Source organism: Nicotiana attenuata, unplaced genomic scaffold (genome assembly GCF_001879085.1).
Source record: "Nicotiana attenuata strain UT unplaced genomic scaffold, NIATTr2, whole genome shotgun sequence".
NCBI classification, from domain to species: domain Eukaryota; kingdom Viridiplantae; phylum Streptophyta; class Magnoliopsida; order Solanales; family Solanaceae; genus Nicotiana; species Nicotiana attenuata.
The window spans coordinates 135,964-157,793 of record NW_017672736.1 but is presented as its reverse complement, the minus strand read 5'-3'; the positions used below and the strand labels follow the sequence as shown (position 1 = coordinate 157,793).

Genomic DNA, 21,830 nt, shown 5'->3' with positions numbered 1-21,830 from the left:
TGAGTTCAACATGGTCAGGAATCCTCCACTTAGCCTTAAGCGTAGCAAGCACCGCAACATCCATTTCAAAAATGACGGGCTCAGTATCAGCGTCAAGTAAGTTCTTGAAATCAGTCCTGGCTTTCCCCGAGCGTGGAATTATCTCATCCACAGTGGGAAAATTCTCATCTTCTACAATGGTTGTCCCCTCTTCATGGGAGGGCATATCCATTTCAGACGCAACGGTACCAGCGACTCTACCGAATTTAGATGGTGCACTAGACATATTTTTTTTTGTTATGTAGATAAGAAGTGCTAAGGTGGAGGGGTTAACAATGGCAAAAAACTTCAAAAGAAGAGAGATGGGGATGTAAGAATCTAAAGAGGGAGGAAAGAAAAGCCTGGAGTTTTTTAAATAATTTATAGGAAACACAGCAATACAAACAAGAATTTATCTTCTCTATTTATAAGAATACAAGTACCCTGAGCGGGAAAACCAAACGCTGCCACATTAACTCTAAAACAAACGAGGCACGGGAAACGACGTAACGTATAGGGAACGTGCGCCATAATGACGCATGACAAATTGACGTCATTTCAAACTGATGTAACGGTCAGGTATGGCTCTTGAAACATCACATCATCATTTTGCTATGAAGGGTTCTCCCCTCGACCCAGGTGCTCAGATTTCTCAACTCGTAGACTGGCGTAGTCCGCCCATCAAGCTCGTCCAAAGACGACCCTGACAGGTGGAGGGACTAACTGTATAGGTCAAAATTTGATCAAAGGAATTCTACTTAAGGAAGAACGACCGGGAGTCAACCAAGCCGAAGTCATGTACATGAAGCAATATACCAGCGAATGATTCAGCTACGGTCGAGGTCGAGCAATCAATTCGGCCCGAACGGCTAGTTCTACACTTAGACATTTCAGAGGAATACTCTAGTAGATATTGCACGAACTTAGGCACTCTGGTTAAGGACCGCTGGGGTAAGGAAAGTGTTTTGTATAAATATCATGAGAGAGTAACAGAAGGGGGCTGATGGGAACACATACAGACACATACATCTCTCTGAAGGAGAAGATGTTACATCCTCTCAGGCTCTTCGCCAAAAGGGAGACAAATCTAAGGATCCTAGCAGGCGTTTGTAGTTCAACTTTATCAAATGTACGGAGGTCTATTTTGCTCAAGAATGGTGACTCTTTTCCTTTATGTATTCTTCGTTATCATTTGATATTTTTTGGAGCCATCTTCCTTTACTTACATTATGGAATCCAATCACGACTTTAATCAAATTTTATGTTCAGCTATGCTTGTTTATTCATATCTTCTATCTCAGATCTAGAATAAATTATCTCTGTCTAGGATTTACCCCCATATCTTCTTATCTAATTAGTTATCAAAAAGGGATAAAACTTTTTGGTAAAATATAAGGTTGGGTCAAGAAAGAGCTTAGGTGAGTACACCTTCTGCCATCATTATCTAACATGCAGATCAAACAATTTTAGTTTTAAACACTGAGTGTAATCAGTTAAACAAAGTAGGAGGGAAAAATGGAAACAAATATGAGTGTAATGAGCTGAACAAATGCAGTGGATGATGACTAGAACGACGTCAAAAGAATGCATTCGTTTTTGGACATCCTCCAGAAGACCAGTTGGAGATTTTGGGTAGATAAAGAAGGCATGATAAAGACTCATGGGTTAATTTGGGTTGGGCTAGAAATTAGAAAATGATATGTGAAAACCAGATATAGAGCATGTCAAAGCGACACCGCAATAACCACATGATATTGACACCTATGTTAATTAAAAGGCAAAACACATAAACAGCCCCTCCAAGTTGTCCACAACGGTCAGCTGAACACCTCAACTGAGACTATTTCCAGTTAAACACTTCAAGTACTTACAAAGTATATCAAGTAAACACTTTGCGCTGACATGGAAAATCAATTGTGTCTCACTACAAATTGAGCGCGTGAGGACATGAATTGTGTTCTTTTCTTTTTCTTTTCAGTTTAAAAAATAACCTTAAACAAATACTCTTATTATAAAAACGGAAATTAAACCTTCTTGTTTCCAATAAAAGCCGGCTGGATCTCCAGCAACAAAGCTATCTGTTGGCCCAAGTAAAGGTTAGTTTTGAAGACTGACAAAGGAACTCAGACATGAACCAGGTCCATCCCTCAGGTGCATAAAAACACGGGAAGATTCAAGCATGTGGGATGCATGTGAAAGAGATAAGCTTAACTTGGTGTATTTAATATCTCCTGATCGAAAAGGTTGCATAATTGATAAGGAGAAGGACTCCTTGATCAAAGAGAACACTATCCAAGATAGGGAAGGAGTTAGAAGTTGAGATCAACCAGAACTCTTCCACCAAGGAAGAGTTGTATCAGAACTCTAGTTATTTCTTCATCTACTAACTCTATAAATTGCAGGATGTTCTCACATTAAAGTGTTGCACAAAAATGCAAAAGTTAAACGTGAATTGAGAGCAAAATAGCAAGGCTTTTTGCAAGCAGTTCGTGTGTGATTCAAGTGTGCAAACCTGAAGCTACATGAACCAGATTGAAGAACCAGCTCCATAAAGAGTTTTATGTTAGTTCAATTGTAGTAGGTATTTTCGTATTGTACCTTTCAGCTTTATCTAGAAGCAATTGTAATAGGTATTTTGAGTATTCAAGTTAGAGTTAACTTGAACTTGTCGCAGCAGTTAGAGGCTGGTTGCCATAACGGGATTAGAGTTAATCCTTAGGTTTATAAGAGTTTTGTAAATGTTGTTTTGGCACAGTGATTTTAGTGGAAGTTTGGGAAAATCCTACTGAGTAGTAGGTCGTGGTTTTTTCACCTTTTGAGCCAGGTGTTTTCCACGTAAAATCTTTGTGTTCTTCATTTTCTGTATTTATTATTCCGCAAACAGCAGTAGTTGGAACACCTAGAAGAACCAGGTCCTTCTATAGTTCAGATAAGCGAAAATTGGGTACCATACAAATCACCCCCCCTCTTGTGTGGTATTGACGTTTAGAACATCAATTTGTATCGGAGCAGGTTATCCTTGAAGAGGCTAACACCTTAGGAAAAGATCAAGATGAGTGCACCACTTGGAAACTGGAAGGGTAATCCACTGCTAAGCCCTCACTCTTTAATGGACAGTACTATTCTTGGTGGAAGAACAGGATGAGGGATCACATCATAGGAGAAGACTATGAACTCTGGGACATAGTCACCGATGGTCCTCTAGTAACTACAAAGAAGAATGCTGAAGGAGTGGATGTGCCAAAGACAAGAGCTGACTGCACTGCTGAAGACCTAAAGAAGTGGGAGAAGAATGCCAAGGCCAAGAAATGGCTTGTATGTGGACTAGGTCCAGATGAGTACAGTAGAATTCGAAGTTGTACCACTGCTAAGGAAATCTAGGACACTTTGCAAGTGGCTCATGAAGGAACACCTCAAGTGAAGAGGTCCAGAGGAACACTGCTGTATTCTCAATATGAGAATTTCACCATGAAGGAAGGGGAAACCATCCAAGAGATGTATACAAGGTTCACCACACTACAAATGAACTTAAGTCTCTTGGAAGGGTTATTCTTGAAGAAGACAAAGTTGAGAAGATTTTGACAAGGGTACTGCCAATCTCTTGGGAAAGCAAAATCACAGCTATTCAGGAATCGAAGAACATTGCCACTCTTAAGTTGGATGAGCTAATTGGAAATCTCACTGCCGATGAACTTAGAAGGCAAACCATGAAGATGGATGCACCCAAGAAGGAAAGGAGCATGGCATTCAGAATCACTGAAGGTGCTGATCTAGAGGAGGATGAAATGACCATGATCACAAAGGATTTCAAGAAGTACCTAATGAGAGGAAATGGTCCTTCAAGAAGTGGAAGCTACAGCAAACCAAACGTTCCTGAAAAACAAACGAATGAGGGGTGTTACAAGTGTGGGAAGACTGATCACCACATCAAAAACTGCCCTCAATGGGAAATTGAATGGAAGAAGGAAAGAGCTGAACGAAGGAACAGGAAGAAGGAACAGGTTCAACCCAAGAAGAACAAAGGATCAACAAAGGCTATGGTTGCTGCCTGGGGAGAAAGCTCAGATGAGGACTCAGAAGGTGAAGATGGAGATGAACAAGCACTTATGGCAATTGGAGAATCCGATGAGGAATCTGAGGTAAGTATAATTCATCTCAAAGAGAAGATTAAATTTTTGTCTAAAGAAAGGCTATCTCAGTTACTCCTGGATTTCATTGATGAATCTGAGAATCTAAACAATGAAAAGAAACAGTTGTCTAAGGAGTGTGTGATTTTGAAAGCTAAGTGCAAAAATCTGGAACTTAGGGCTAGTGAAAGTGATAGTAAAAATGCTGAGTTAAAGAACCAGGTCCATGAACTTAACACCACTATCCTAGAGCTAAGATCTGAAAATCTAAAACTGAAATTAGGAGCAGGTAAAAAGAAAGTTGATCATACACAACTCATTTTAGAAGAAAATGTAGGAAAAATGAAAGATGAGTTGTACAAAAGATATGAGCAAATAAGAGTCCTTAAGGAGGAACTAAATAAGGTTAAGCACGAGCTAGACAGAACCTGTAAATAGAATAGGTCCTCTGATGCATTTTCATGGCTTCATGAACACCATAGTAGCAATAAGAGAGGACTTGGCTACGGGACCCCTGCACCTAAGTGGGATCCCAAAAGCAAGTACCTCACACTTCCTGAGAACAAAATTTGCACACACTGCGGTAAAACTGGTCACTATAAAATTGAATGTATTGCAAAAGAAAAGGCTAGTCAAAAGAATAAAAAATTTGTTCAAGGAAAAAATAGGATGTCGGGTTGGGCTAAAAAGAATCTGATTTACCTTTTGCCTATAGAAAGGGACCCAAACTAGTTTGGATTCCTAAGACTAACCCCTGATTTCCTTTTGCGGGTCCAAGTGAACGGGAGCAGCCTATTATGGTACATTGATAGTGGCTGCTCAAAGCATATGACAGGAAGCAAGAACCAGTTCCTTTCACGTGATAACCTTAAAGGAGGTAATGTCTCCTTTGGAAATGGGAAGAAAGGTGAGATCATTGGGGTTGGAAAGGTAGGTAAGACTGATTCTCACTCTATTGAGAATGTCTACTTGATAGATGGCTTAAAGTACAGTCTAATCAGTGTATCACAATTATGTGATTGAGGTAACTTGGTAGCATTCACCTCTACCAAATGTTTTGTGATTAATCTTACCACTGACAAGATTGTTTTGCAGGGAAAAAGAGTAAACAATACATACATTGTAGGTTTGTCCACACTTTCAGAAAATGAACTCACTTGCTTAAGTGTGTTGGACAATGATCCCCTCCTGTGGCACAAAAGACTTGGTCATGCAAGCCTGAATCAACTCAACAAATTAGTCTCCAAGGACTTGGTGATAGGGCTACCTAACATCAAGTTCAAGGAAGACAAAGTTTACGAGGCCTGTGCAAGGGGGAAGCAGGTAAGATCATCCTTTAAAAGCGAGAAAATGGTAAGCACAACTAGGATGTTGAAACTGGTTCATATGGATCTTTGTGGTCCAATGAGAACATTGAGTAGAGGTGGTACGAAATATGTGGTGGTGCTTGTTGATGATTACTCTAGGTTTACTTGGACATCGTTTTTAACATCTAAAGATGAAGCACTTAACATGTTTACTTCTTTTGTTAGAAAAACTCAGAAACAACTAGGTAATCAACTTGCATCAATCAGTTCTAATCATGGAACTGAATTTGAAAATGCTAAGTTTGCTGAATTTTTGCATGCTACATCATAAATAGTTGCATGACTAGACCTCTTGTTAAGAAGATTCCCTATGAGTTATTTAAAGGGAGAAAGCTAAATATATCCCATCTTAGGGCATTTAGATGCAAGTGCTTTGTGCACAATAATGGCAAAGATTCCCTAGGTAAGTATGATACCAGAAGTGATGAGGGAGTACTCTTGGGATATTCTTCACATAGTAAAGCTTATAAGATATACAATAAAAGAACTATGTGTGTAGAAAAAATGTATATGGTATTTTTTTTAAAACTAACATTCTTTCTGAGAGGCAGGAACAAGATAATGAAGAGATTGAGCTGATAAGAAATTCAAGTGGTGAAACCGCAGTCCAGCCTGAAGATGCATAACAGGAAGGAACAGGTGATGGAACAGGTCCCTCCACCCAGGGCAACATGACAGGGGGAACTGACTAGAGAGGAACTGATCCTCTAACCTCGAGGAAACCTCTCCATGAACCTATTCCTCAGTAACAAAACCAGGAAGGAACATCCAAAGAAATTGACACTCCTATTGCAACATCCACGAAATTGGATATAGATGAACCTGGTTCATCTGTTGATCAGAAGTTGTATAAGGAAATGATTGGTTCTCTTTTATATCTCACTACTAGCAGACCTGACATTGTGTGCAGTGTAGGTCTTTGTGCTCGATTTCAGGCAAATTCAAAGGAGTCCCACTTGACTAATGTAAAGAGAATATTGAGATACTTGAAAGGCACCACTGACCTTTGCCTTTGGTATCCAAAAGGTAGTAATTTTAACCTAGTGGGATATGCTGACGCTGATTGTGCAGGTTTCCTAGTGGATAGGAAGAGCACCTCAGGTATGGCACACTTCCTTGGTTCATGTCTTGTGTCATGGGCTACCAAAAAGCAAAATTCAAAATGGCCTTATCTACTGCTGAAGCGGAGTATGTTGCTGCTGCTTCATGTTGTGCTCAATTACTATGGATCAAACAACAATTATTGAACTTTGGAATTGATGTTGGTTGTATCCCTATTTTTTGTGATAACACTAGTGCTATTAGTATGACAAAGAAACCGGTTCATCTAAGAGAACTAAGCACATAGATGTTAGGCACCATTTTTTTGAGGGACAACTATGAGAAAGGATTGATCACTGTGGAGTTTTATGCTACTGACAAGCAAATTGCTGACATCTTCACAAAAGCCTTAAGTAGAGATCACTTTGAGAGGAAAAGGTTGGAATTAGGGATGATTAAGATCACCTAAAAGGACCAATTCAAGGTTAAATGAAAAAAAATGAAAAAAAATATTTGGTTAGAAAGTCTGTAAATTGTGTATAATTAGATTAAATCTTGCTCAGTCTCATACTTTCCATAGTATACTCTTGTGCATGTGTTAAAATGACTCATTAATCACTAATGATATTTTCTCTATTTTGGCAAATTTAGACTCACACAAGAGAATTATCAGTGAAGAACCTGGTTCATCAAGATAACACGGTATGTTTTCTACACTTTACATAATTTGAAATAACTATATTTGGATCATGAGCAGAGTCCTACCAAATACCAAACTCCTTTTGGACTTATCTGTTACAAATGAACCAGTCCCATTCAAAAGGGTCCCAACCGAATGGAAGTATCTAGATTCTAGGGATACACTCCAACGTCTCTTCAAAACTGAATTTCAGTTTAATTAAACTTCGAAGAGTCTGAAAAGCTGTAGTTACCCCATCAATTATTCCCCTATATATTGATCAGCTTTAGTGTATTCCTTACTTCATCTCTCTCAAGCCATCAAAAACTCTCATTCTTCTTTCATTTTCCAAACACAATCTAATCTCTTCTCTTCCATACCCTAGCCCAGATATGTCGAACACCTCTGAAAATCCTTCATTACCACCACAGGAAACCACTTCCACACCTTCTACAACACCAATCTCTAAGAAAAGTAGAGTAAAGATGATGGCTCGTAAGATTGTCACTGAAGGAGAGCAAATCAAGAAAATAAACAAGCAATTGAAAGCAGGTAGGGAAGAAGAATCCTAGAAATCTGAAGATTCGTTTAAGGGGGAAGAAAGTAGGTCTTCCGAAATTGAACAGGTATCTTCTGATTCTAAAGTTACTCTTGAGACAATTTCTGAAGTTGTTGCAAATTTGGAGAATAGATTTGTGCTGGTAGGATCTATAGCAGGTGTTGAGACTAAAGAATCTAGAGAATTTGGTGGTAAAAATAAAAAGGGAAACAAAAAAAAGAGTAGAGCAAGGGTGCTAGGAGTACAGTGAGGGGAAAGGGTACAAGAGTGGTTGATTCTTCACCCACTCCTGTTGGTCTAACAAAAGAAACTGGTGCAATGGTTGTTTGGGGAGAGGAATTTACTGAAATAGAAGAGAGTGTGAGCAAAACAGGGGGAAGTGGGTCTGGCGAAGCTGCTGAGGGGTTGGTTCCACTTGGGAAAAATATAGATGAACCTGTTCCATCTGAACAGGAAACCCTCTTGGACCTACTGATAGGATTATCAATGGCACCAAAACTCATGCCATTCCCTATGGTTTCATTCTCACAACGGTGCTTGCACATTTCAAGGTACCTATGAAGAAGTGGGGTTAATACTCTGCTTGCTTACGATTATGAAGTCAATGTCATTCCTAATGAACCTGGTTCATCTAAAAGGACACCTATCAATAGCAAGGTCAGAGCTCTATTACAGGAGAGTGAGGCAAAGGATGCTGAGATAGCAAGGCTGAAGACACGATTGGTTGAGGTAGAGAGAGATGTTCTCAGAACTGAACTTGCAAGGAAAAAGGAGAAGAACGATGGAATTCTTCAAGACATGATGAAACTTCTCCAAGCAAATAACCCAGCCCTTACCTCTTCCAAGCCTTAAATCCTAGACTAGTATAGATCAACCGGTGACTCAGTTCGGGACGTTTTGTTTCTTTTGCTCATGTTTTCAGTATTTTTATTTCTTCTTATGCTTTGTGGTAGAATCTTATCAATCATCAATGAAATTCACTGTTTTTGCTCTAACTGTTTGTTCATATTTCTTTGATGGTTAAAATTCTTAGCTTGATCTATGGTGATTAATCCATAATTGCATTTGAAGTAGCCCCAGTGGCCATGAGTAAGTTTTTAAATCTGCTCACATTTTTTATGCAACTTTTCGATGATGCCAAAAGGGGGAAAAAGGTTGTGCTTTAAACAAGTGATGTTTACACTTTGAACAGTGATGTTTATAACCTAATGTACCTGGTCCTTGATGATAAGTGATAAAAAGGAAAAATGTTTCTAACATTGTGTTGATGTTGAGCTGAGTTCTGGCAGGGCCTAAGTGTATGAAAAGCATAGAGTTTGTCATCATAGGGGGAATTTGTTGGCCCAAGTAAAGGTTAGTTTTGAAGACTGACAAAGGAACTCAGACATGAACCAGGTCCATCCCTCAAGTGCACAAAAATACGGGCAGATTCAAGCATGTGGGATGCATGTGAAGGAGATAAGCTTAACTAGGTGTATTTAATATCTCCTTATCGAAAAGGTTGCATAATTGATAAAGAGAAGGACTCCTTAATCAAAGAGAACACTATCCAAGATAGGGAAGGAGTTAGAAGTTGAGATCAACTAGAACTCTTCCACTAAGGAAGAGTTGTATCAGAACTCTAGTTATTTCTTCATCTACTAACTCTATAAATTGCAGGATGTTCTCACATTAAAGTGTGCACAAAAACGCAGAAGTTAAACGTGAATTGAGAGCAAAATAGCAAGGCTTTTTGCAAGCAGTTCGTGTGTGATTCAAGTGTGCAAACCTGAAGCTACATGAACCAGATTGAAGAACCAGCTCCATAAAGAGTTCTATGTGTCTTTCTTTATTTCTAGCTCAATTGTAGTAGGTGTTTTCGTATTGTACCTTTCAGCTTTATCTAGAAGCAATTGTAATAGGTATTTTGAGTATTCAAGTTAGAGTTAACTTGAAGTTATCGCAACAGTTAGAGGTTGGTTGCCGCAACGGGATTAGAGTTAATCCTTAGGTTTACAAGAGTTTTGTAAATGCTGTTTTGGCTCAGTGATTTTAGTGGAAGTTTGGAAAAATCCTACTGAGTAGTAGGTCGTGGTTTTTTCACCTTTTGAGCCAGGTGTTTTCCACGTAAAAATCTCTGTGTTCTTTATTTTCTGTATTTATTATTCCGCAAACAGCAGTAGTTGGAACACCTGAAGAACCAGGTCCTTCTATAGTTCAGATAAGCGAAAATTGGGTACCACACAAATCACCCCCCTCTTGTGTGGTATTGACGTTTAGAACATCACTATCCCAAAACCACCATTAAACCACCTTGAGTTAATCCTTCCAGCCACTGTAATCTACGCCTATATATCAACATTTCTCCACCAAATACTCAAATCCAAACACTAATGAAATTCCTTCATTTTAGCCAAGAACCTTAAGCGCCGCACAAGCTCCACCGTATCTCCTCCCTAGTCACCGACCAACATCTCCTTTTATCGTCTCAAATTCTTTTGTTGTGCTTTGAAGTGCAACTATGGCGGAAGAAAGAGCCATCCATGTGCGAGTGCGGAAATGAATGTTTCCTCCATCTTCAATCTTTTGTGGTCTTTTACATAGAGGATTTTTTTATGATTTTTCAGTTTTAAACTCAAGCAGATGAGAATATTGTGAAATTCTTAAGCACACTTCTTCTCCTCTCTATTATTCACCAGCAGCAGAAATTACATGTCCTTCCACTTTTGCTTCGATTAATGGGAGAAAGGAAGTGGGTGAAAAAGATTGAAAAATTTTTCCCAGTCGAGATCTAACAGTGGAGTCGAAGGTCCTACTCGATTTGTAATTTTATTTAGTGGTAGTATAAGAATTGGCAGTTTAAGGTGAGGTTTCTGTGTATTTTCGTTGGTGTGTAATAATGGTGGTTTGAGTTGGAGATGAAATCCAGTGTTCTTATTTTTAGTATTAGAACTTTCAAGGTTCAATCTAAATTTTTCTTTGCCCAATTTTTTGCAGATGAAATGGTGGTCATGGGTTCAACGAGTAAGGGGAAGGAGGAACGCTAGTTTAGGAGAAGAATTTTTTTCTTTTTTAAATATTTTTTTGTTAATTACATGTGTCAAATTCTTATGGCAAAATTACACGTGTCATTTTTTGATTGGTTCATTTGCCATGTCATCGGCAAGTGCAACTCACGCATATGGCACGTTGTACTCAAGTGTTTACTTGACCTACTTAATAGCCACTTGAAGTGTTTAACTGGAAATAGTCTCAGTTGAGGTGTTCAACTGACCGTTGTGGACAACTTGGAGGGGCCGTTTATGTATTTCGCCTAATTAAAAACTTCAACTTTTTAGTGCCAATTAGTGGTAAATTAAATGAATTGATTAATATAGCAGGCAAAGACGACGAATACTGAAAGCGGCAGCTCTAACAGAGCAGCCCGCAAGGTCAAATTAAAGATTTCTCGAAGGCGGAAATTTCTGCAGCACCAATTTCTTGAAAAAGGTCTACCAATTGCTTATTCTGTTACTACTTCACCTCTGCGTGCTTTGAGCTGCTGAGATCTTTCTCTTTACTGTTATTAGCTGGTAAAATATCCTCTTGTTTCCACTATCGACGTGGAATGCTGTACATCTCTAGCATCTGCATCTTGTTTCCCGTTGAGTTAAAATATTTTTAACTTATAGAAGTCGTTTGATACGTGGAATAAGGGATAATAATCGTAAGATTAGATATGACAATATTTTATCTTGTGTTTAGTTAAATTTGGAATTTAGTATTACCAATCCCAAAATTAACTAATTCCCCAAATTGGTATTATTTTATCTCACGGTGAGGGTGGGTTAATTATCACATGCTTAATTAATTCCGGAATAAATACTAAAATAACAAAGATGTCCTTCTACAAGCTCTTCCCCCCAAAGTTTTTAAATAATCCAAAGTTAAAATTGAAAATAAAAGTTTATCCCAACTTATATCTCGTATATTATATCGCATTCACGAGTTTAAGCCGTGGAATCAGCCATTGATGCTTGCATCAAGGTAGCCTACCTAAATCATATCCCTTGGAGTGCGGTCTTTCCTTGACCCTCGTGAACGCGTGATGGTTCGTGCACAGAATTGCCCTTCTAATCCAATCATTATTTAATTTTCGTATTATAATCTCATCATTATAATTTCAGAATAATTTATGCTAAACGACCCCGTAGAGTTGGAGTACCGGACCTAGACTAATTTAACGCAGCTGGAAACTGTTTTCTTCCTTTGGACATCTATATTATTAAGTAACTACTAGGAAGGGGGCATGTGGCATGTACAGGTAAAAATTGCACGGGCGCCCTATTTGGTCGTCCCCATTTAACCTATACCCATTTTTTTTAAAAGTTTTAACTTGTACCCACTTTTTAAACAAATTCAGCCCCATTTCTCCTCCTCTTTCTCCTCCTTTGTTTTCTTCTTTTCTTCTTCTTCTTTCTTCTGCTGCTGTTGGTGCTGCTATGAAACTTCAGTTCATGGGATGATTGCCATAAATATGTTTATCATATTATTTAAAAATAAATTATAAATAATTACGTAAGTTAGTAGACAATAATTTGTAAATATTTCCACGTACGTAATTTAGTAGACAATGATAATTCTGTTCTTTTCACGTTTATTGTTTTCAAAATTTATGATTTAGATACTCTTGGCAATCTGATTATTTATCTAGTATGTTAGATAGCTTTTTCAAAAACTTCAGCTTATATAGTGCTGAAGTTTTTACAAATGAACTAAATAACTTCAGCATCTTCTGCTGAAGTTTTTGAAAAAGCTTTATGACAAAACTAATGAATCCAGGATAAAAAAACTTCAGCTTTTAGTGCTGAAGTTTTCACAAATGAACTAAATAACTTCAGCATCTTCTGCTGAAGTTTTTGAAAAAGCTTATCCAGGACAAAAAAACTTCAGCTTATTTAGTGCTGAAGTTTTTATAAATGAACTAAATAACTTCAGCATCTTCTGCTGAAGTTTTTGAAAGAGCTTAATGACAAAACTAATGAATTCAGGACAAAAAAACTTCAGCTTATTTAGTACAATTACAAACAAAAATTTCAGCAATAGAGAACAAAACTTCAGCTACTATGCTTAAGTTCAGCAATTACAAACAAAAACTTCAGCAAATAGAGAACAAAACTTCAGCTACTATGCTTAAGTTCAGCAATTACAAACAAAAACTTCAGCACACTTGCTACTTCAGACCCGTCTACTAGAATACTGAAGTTTTGCGTGATTGCCTTTGCTACTTCAGCCCCGTATGCTGAAGTTACGCGAAAAAGTGGGTACGCTTGCAATTTTTTTTGCAAAGCGAGCACAAGTTAAAATGTGACCCAAAAAGCGAGTATAGATGCAAATGGTAGAGTTACTTCTAAAAATTAATGTACTTCTCAAGGCTGGGCTACTGGACTGGAATTAGTTTACATCTTTAATGGGCTTTTGGTTTTGCAGTCCAAATGGAATCCCTATCAATCAACGGTGACATGTTTAACTTTTTATTTTCATTTTTGGGTATCTGAGCTAGGAATACAATTTCCATATCAAGTTTAATAGTTGATGATAGAGGAACTTCCATAATTACTACAGTTTAGAACTTAGTTACTATAAGTAACTATAATTTGCTTAATTATTATTTGTAGCTACTGTTCGATTGTTACTCGCTTGTATCACCCGTATTCATACACTCTAAATGGTTGTATCGGCGCATACACACACTGAAATACAATGATACACACAATATATGTATCACTATATGTGACTCCACACACTGTATATACTATGTTTACATTAAAATTACCTAAAAATCCAAAGAGTAGCTACGAATTGTAATTATTTCAAGTATAGTTACATATAATAAATACAGTGTATAATTTAGTTTACATATAATTGTCCTAGATGTTATTGGTAAAATTTGCGCCCTAAGTAAGTGAACGTAAAAGTTGAATGATGCAAAGTTGCAAACCATCACTTGGATTCTTGACTAAACTATTTCTTAGCCATCGATTTCTCCTTAATCTCGATATAGATGTTTATTTTGTTGTTTTATATATAGGTGAGAAATTCTTTCTTTACTCTTGAGATAACAGCACTCGCAACAAAGCAGTCTAGGTTCAATCAACTCCAAGAAACAAGTTGCTGTGCTTTAGGCGGCTGGTCCAACATAGCTTGTTCTCTTCGCACCAAAACATGGCATATGTGTACTTCCCTTTTCTTTTCTTTTTTTTTTTTTGGGGGGGGGGGGGGGGGTCGAGGGGGAGGGAGAGTGCTACGTACGGGTTCGGACGAACGCAGTAACTTTTGTTTAGACCTTGAATTTGTATTTGGAAATCCATTAAATATGTATAAATACTCAATTGCGACCCCAGTAACTAATGAGTTATGGGTTCGATTGCAAGTTTAGAACCCATAAACTTCAATTTCTAAACTCTGCCCCTGGTTGGGGGTAGGGGGATGGGGGCTGCTTAAATTATATTTTTATATGTAGCTTTTAGGTCTGCTCTACTTGTGCGGGAGCCTGACTTACTTTTCAATAATTTTTTTCATTTTTCGTGCTAGCGTTATCCTAATCAATGCTAAATGTCAGAAATAGGTAAGTTTTGGGGGTAAAAACAAAGTAGAAAATGATAATGTTTGTCACATGAATACAGTGACTACTCATTTTGTCCACTTCAATTTTGGACTTTAGATCAAATGCATAACATGTTACTAAAGAAAAAAGAAAGTATATATATGAGCAAGTAGAACAGAAATAGAAACTTATTTCCTAGTTGAATGGACATTGGTTTAAAATCGTTGGAAGGTTGGAGTTTCTAGTTGTAGCATATAAATCTTTCTTCTTACTTTTCTCTTTTGTTCCTTAGATAATAATCCTTTCTTCTAATGACTTGATTTGATACCAAACACATTGATATCTTGGGTTTGAATGTCGGGTGTTGAATTCATTACCAACAGTTAGGTCAAATCCTTTTAATTAAGAATCCTTCGTTTTCTCCTAAAAAAAGGATTAGCAATGATTATCCATTTTATTACTTTATTCTTAAGATGCCTCTAACTATAGGAGGATTGTCTATACACCTTTTAGCCCCACCCCCACCCCCACCCCCACCCCCACCTGGCCCATTGCTAATTTGACAGTTGGGTGAGGAAGAAGCCCCAATCATGAAGCATGAAATCGAGCAATTATTCACAAAAATAAAATATAAGGAAATAATTAGAGGCACATGTGGATCAATTTGGTTGATCACTGCTAAACTCTCCAATGTTCTGGTTAGCAATACGAACTAAGTGGATGTCACCTAATAATTGTAAGGATTTAACTTATTAATGTAAAATGTTTCTATACTAACGTTATATTTTAACTTGTTGTATGAAGTAAGATTTCTTTATATTATTAATCCATTTTGTATGGACGGTTATTTGTAACTATTTTTCTAGTAAAAATATCCTTTTATTATATTGTCGGTATATAGAAGTTAAACTCTATAGTGTATTGGGGGCTTTAATTTCCATTTTTATTTGAGAAAATAATTGTGTTAATGAAAAAAACCAGATAGGCTTAGAAAGGCCATAATTAAAGAACGTCCATAATGTCATTATCAAAAAGGGTATCACATGCTTTACGCCCATTAATTTTCTTTTTTTTCCTAGCTAGCCATTAATTTCCAAAGGAGTCCTCATGGCTTTGGTTTCACATTTATGTGTGCTTGATTATGACTTGAGCTCATACTTGCCTTCTTCTTCTCCTCTTATTTCCTCTTTCTTTCTTCTTTATATAGTACATATTTACTGTTTCTAGCAAGTAGTAATAAATTCTTATTATGGGGGATTCATTTGATGAAGAGTGTGATTATCTATTCAAGGCAGTTCTAATAGGAGACTCAGCAGTTGGGAAATCAAACCTTTTGTCAAGATTTGCTAAGGATCAATTTCAGCTGGATTCTAAACCTACCATAGGTGTGGAATTTGCTTACAGAAATATTAGAGTTGGTGATAAGCTCATCAAAGCTCAAATATGGGACACCGCCGGACAAGAAAGGTAACCCCGACTTATTATTTTTAATTAATCCTTCATCTTCTTTTATTCAGTTGGGCTTCTTTTTAATTCATATTTTGTATTTCTGGATTCAACAATCAAAATGAACTCCAATACACGGCTTCTTTTCACTTTTAGTCCACGCCAAAAATTATTTATATTTGGTAGCCCTTAAGTGTAAAAAATTTATATATAACATACAAAATACATATATATATATATATATATATATATATATCTTTTTCGGCTATTATTTTGAGAGCGGTTATACAATGTCATTTTCTTTACAAATATTATCTTCACAAGTATTAATATAATTTTTAGACCCTTTTATGAGAGTTTCTATTGGCCACCAGTGGCGGAGCTAGCCTATTAGGTGGGGTTCGGCCAAACTCAATCACTTTTGGTTAAATATTGTATTTGTATTAGAAAATTTATTAAATAAAGATAAATATTTAATTGTAAACCCATTAACTAAGACGAGCTATGAGTTCCGTAACCAATTCTGAACTCATAAACTTCAAATCCTTGCTCGACCTCTATTGGCTAGTGTTTAGTGACGTGGCTTCTTTAATTTGCTTAATCTCAAGTTCAACGTATATAAGTAGGTCATTACAAGAATATCTGAACACCTTTTATAGTATTACCAAAACATTTATGGATGAAAAGTTTGGTCTTGTTCTAAGTGTACCATAAAATACCTGCAAAAAGGAAAATCAGAGAAAACAGTTGGTAATTGCAAGAGAGTTTTCCTAATTGATGACGGCGATAAATGAAGGATATTCTCTCAACATCAGTCCAAATTAACCGCCCAATTAATGTGTTAACCTTATCTTCACGCCTCTTAAGTCTATAAGTATCGATACCAGCTCACCACTTTGTTGACATGATCGATAAATTTGACTAAAGTATACATTGAAAATTTAATTAATAAAAATCCAGTCGCATACGATTTTTTTTTCTTTTGATGGAAAAGAAAGATATTGCTGTACATTATCCGTTAGGTCAATGTCGCGTTTGAATAATTGTTTCAATATATTTCCATTATTAAGTGGCAAGGAGCAATTATAACAAAGGCACATGATAATGTTATCAATGCATTGTAAATTATTAAAACAACTCTTAGCGTATTAGAAGTACATAATATTTAATATGATTCTCAAAGTTTCAATGTTTAAAGGTGTAAACGTTTCATCCCAAAAATATCCAATACTACTCGAATCAAAAGTTGTAGATGGATTTTAATTTCTTTTCCTTTTAGAGACCTTTAGGCCTCATTTGCTTGCACTTAATGGAGGTCTGAATCTTAATTATTCATATCTCAGACATTAAATGTGTTTGTTTTTAAAGTCTGAATCTTAATCATTAATTGTGTTTGTTTTTTTATTTCACAACCACTTAATGGGTTTGAATAGGTCTGTCTGATTAAGATCTATAACAGAGACTTAATTTCATTAAGATGATATCACATATTTATTATTAACTGCCGCCACTGCCTACCATTATCAACTACCACCATGCCACCACCACCACCATACTCAACCACCACCACCATACCACCACCACCACCATACTCAACCACCACCACCACCACGCCACCATCATCCTCAGTCATAGCCGCCACCATTATCGACCATCACCACCTACTATCCCACCACTCCGACCATCATCATTCTCACCCACATTCAACACTCATCCACCTAATCTACCACAACTAACCACCCCATCACCATCAACAATCACACCTGGCACTGCCCATCATTATAACCTACCACCACCCACCCACCACCTTCCTCAGTCACAACTACTACCACCACCCGCCATTATTAAATATAACCATCCACCACCACCATCCTCAATCATAATCGCCACCACTACCAATCACTACTAGCTACTAGCATGAACCACCACCATCAACCAAAACTACCACCAACCACTGCCTCTAGTCGACATTCACCCGTTAGTCATCACCACCAACAACTATCATATTTTAAAAAACTATATATTTTATTGATAGAATATTACATTAGTTAGTATTTCATTTCAATTTTATGTTTATTAATTTTGAAATAAAGATAAAGTTTATACATTCAGATGTTAAAAATCAAACACTCTTAATTATTTATATTCGGATCTTAATACACATCTTAATATATTCAAATATGTATTCAGATTCAGATGTCTTAATCTTGATACACATCTTGGTATTCAGATGTGTATTTCGATTCAGACGTCTTAATCTTAAAAAAACAAATGAGGCCTTAGTCATTTTAGATCCATAAATATACTCGATAAATTGCGTTTATTCAAAATAGATAAAAAGAGAGCGTAATTTCTATATGGAAGTGCGTAAATGATCAAAGTTTTGCGGAATATTGTGGGTTAACTAGCACACAATCACACACAAAGCAAATAGAGAAGAAAAATCAACACAAGGATTTAATGAGGTTCGGCTAAGCCTAATCCTCGGGGCAAAAGCAGAGAGAGTTTTCCACTATGAATGAGAAGAAAAGCACAACACAATCTCTAGGATCTCCAACTACAACCCCTATATATAGATCCTAAAAGGTCCCAAACATATAAGAGAAAGGTTTCCCAATATGAGAAGGACTATAGGTTTTTCTTTCCCAAATCTATTAGGACAATGGGTTTTGCTAAACCTAGAGGGATTATGGGTTTCCTAAAATACAAGGAAATAATTCAAGTCACAAATAACAAATCTTCCCCTTGGCTTGAGTTCTCTTCATCAACAGGAACAACGTCTCTCTACCTTGCCCTCAGCCCTCGCAAGGGCTCTATCTATTGGCGCACACATCAACCAAGTCTAAGCAACGCCTAAACTTGTTAAGAGACTCAATCTCTTTAGCCATAACACTAATTCGTCGATTTGGTTCTGTACTCTGAATAGCTTCTGAGTAGCTATAACACTCAAATGCATCAACGGTCTCTACAACAGCCAAAGCAAATCCCACTGGATTCGTATATCCAAGAAGATTCCCATCAACTACGTTTGCAAACCTTTGAGGTCAGTTGATCACCTTCTTCTCTCTGCCTGTTGCAATGCTATATGGTTGTTGTTACGCAGATGCATCAACATTATCATTTTGACCAATATTTTGCACCTCCTCCACTTCCTCTACTTTAGAACTACTGGGCTGAGCTAGTGGAGATTAATTTCTAGCTCTAGAGCGAATTGTTAGGTGTTGTCCTATTTTCTTACCATAATTGGTTCTCCTATCTCATGAAGGAAAGGACAACATATTTACCATAATTGGGTTTTTCTTTTCGAGAAGGAAATTAAAATATAACACAAGGCTCTAAAAAAGTTGCCAATTCCTAGGTTCCAATTTATATGACCTAATTTAACTGGGCACGAAGTTTAAGGAAAAAATAAACTATAAAAATTTATTGTCTTAAATATTTATAACATTTTTATGGTTATAAGACTTTTGAAACTTGTGATTTTTATAAACATGTCAAATATTTGTATGGCTATAGAAACTTGAATTAAGGGCGAAATGAAAAGTTCAAATTAAATTATTTTCAAATTTAGAAAGATGTCATTTTTTTGGAATGAACTAATAAGCAGATAGCGTCATTCTTTTTGAAACGGAGGGAGTATTAACATCCAACATAAATATTGTTTTTCCTTCCAGGTTTAGAGCCATAACAAGTTCATATTATCGTGGAGCACTTGGTGCCTTGCTTGTGTACGACATAACAAGAAGAGCAACATTTGAAAATTTAAGAAAATGGCTATACGAGCTTAGGGAATATGGCAGTTCTGACATGGTAATTGTTCTAGTTGGAAATAAATCTGATTTGGCCAATTCTGCAAGAGAAGTTAATGTTGAAGATGGGCAAAGCCTTGCACAATTAGAAGGATTATCTTTTTTGGAAACATCAGCAAAGGACAATCTAAATGTAGAAGAAGCATTTCTTCAAATGATTAAAAAAATTCATGAAATTATGAGCCAGAAAAGCTTGGAAGCTAAGATGAATGAAGCAACTACACCAAAATCTCTTCAAGGAAAAAAAGAAATTATTAACATGATGGATGATGAAGTAACAGCCACTAAACAAACTTCTACTTGTTGTTTATACTGAATTCTAATTAATTGTAATTTCTTTGACATTTATAGTTGGAGAAAAAAGGATCACACTTTACTTTTTGGTTGTTGCTTCTTTCTTTCTGTTATGAAATTGTATTGGGGAAAATTTGTATTCATATATACATGATGACGTGTCCTGACACGTGGAATGGATAGTGAGTTGTGATTTGCCACGGTTCAAGAGTTACAAACAGGTACGGGTAGAAAGAGGCACGAGACAAGAGGCTCAGCGCCCCGTTCCTGTTTAAGCTTATTTACATACGAGCAATGAGAAGAATGAACCTGGCTAAAGAAAAAGATGCAAATACGGCATTTAAAGGGTATTAAATGCTGGAGCCGTTAAGGAATATATATATATTCAATGTAATGATTATGTAACGTAACATTTAATGTCATTAATCACTCATAATAGCCTCATTATGACTTAGGCATAACGTGCATTCCCAAAGATTCCCAAAGGGACCTATAAAAGGAGAAATATGTAATCACTAGAGGGACAAGTGACTATTGAAATATACTCTGATTTACCAGCTTTCATACTTGGCTATTCTAAAATTTCTTTCTTTATTTACTTTTTCGATTATCACTAATCCGATTCTTCTAATTTCTAGCTTTAACTAAAAATCTATTTTTTGGTTAAACAAATTGGTTCCGTTGCCGGGGATCTGATAATCAATCATACCTCAACCTGATTTGCTTGATTACATCAATCATGTCAAACAACAATGACAACACTCAAGGAAACCCAGAAATTCAAACAATCCAACAACTTCAGGGAGACTCTCCACGAGGCTCTCCACAAGGCTCTCCACGAGGTTCCCCACGACAGTCTCGTGAAGGCACTCCTGATGGATCTCACACAGATGGACAGGCTCAACTCGAAAATGTTGAAACCATGAATGAGGCTTTGCAAAAACTTATTGCCTCTCAAGTCAATAAAGCTCTTCAGGCTTTTGTTAGCCAATTACCTGTTGCTCCGCCCACATCTACTCCAAACAACAACACTTTGGAGAATCCTCTTTCAGGATTGGTTAATTCAGGCAGCGGTGGAACCCCTAGTGAAACACAAGAGAGAGACCCAGGTAATCCAGTTAATTCTGATTTACAAACTCTGGTACTAACCTTGCATAAACAGCTTAAGGAGCAAAATGATCGCATAGAACAAATACCTGGAGTACCGACCGTGATCAAGGGAGTAGATATAGATAAATATTTCCAACAACCATGGAAGCCAAGTGCTGCCCCCCTCCCAATTCCAAAGAAGTTTAAGATGGCTGATATTCCAAAGTACGATGGAACATCAGATCCACGAGATCACGTCACTGCATTTACAACAGGTGTCAAGGGCAATGATTTGACTAAGCAAGAGATTGAATCAGTCTTGGTCAAGAAATTCGGTGGAACACTCACTAAAGGGGCCTTTACATGGTATTCTCTTTTACCTGAAAACTCTATAAATTCGTTTGCTGAGCTTGCAGATTTATTTATTAAAGCACACTCGGGAGCTCAAAAAGTTGAAAAAAGAATGGAAGACATCTTCAAAATCAAGCAAGGAGATTCAGAGTTGCTTAGAGAATTCGTAGATAGATTTCAATGGGAAAGAATGACGCTGCCACGAGTACCTGACAATTGGGCAGCCATAGCCTTCGCTAGTAATTTGAATGAAAAGAGTTCAGAAGCCACAAGGAGACTCAAAGAAAGCCTTCGAGAATTCCCAGCAACAACGTGGAATGATGTCTACAACAGATACAGTACAAAGATGAGGATTGAAGAAGTCGTGCATAATTGATTCTGTAAGTTCCCTTAATTGCTGAATGATTGATCTCTTTACTTTATTCTGTTTACGCCCTGACTACTATATATACTCTCCTCTATTCTCACTTTTGGACAACGAACAT

The 21,830-nt window shown here is 37.0% G+C and overlaps 2 protein-coding genes across 2 annotated transcripts in view; both read left to right on the top strand.

The window, feature by feature from the left end:
- The first annotated feature begins 15,383 nt into the window (after positions 1-15,383).
- LOC109214317 (ras-related protein RABA6a-like) lies at positions 15,384-20,085 on the top strand. Its single transcript, XM_019378229.1, has 2 exons — positions 15,384-15,823; positions 19,477-20,085. The coding sequence occupies exons 1-2, from the start codon at positions 15,606-15,608 to the stop codon at positions 19,925-19,927; spliced, it is 669 nt and encodes a 222-aa protein (XP_019233774.1). The 5' UTR covers positions 15,384-15,605; the 3' UTR covers positions 19,928-20,085.
- Positions 15,658-21,830, top strand: part of LOC109214316 (golgin candidate 2) — a gene marked incomplete in the record, with an annotated part of 24,219 nt that continues 18,046 nt past the window's right edge. The window contains 1 exon segment of the mRNA XM_019378228.1: positions 15,658-15,757.

Excerpts from the sequence above, each read along its gene's own strand:
- LOC109214317 (XM_019378229.1), top strand. The coding sequence starts at position 15,606 with ATGGGGGATTCATTTGATGAAGAGTGTGATTATCTATTCAAGGCAGTT. Across the intron at positions 15,824-19,476 it reads GACACCGCCGGACAAGAAAG|GTTTAGAGCCATAACAAGTT; the intron begins GTAACCCCGACT and ends TTTTCCTTCCAG.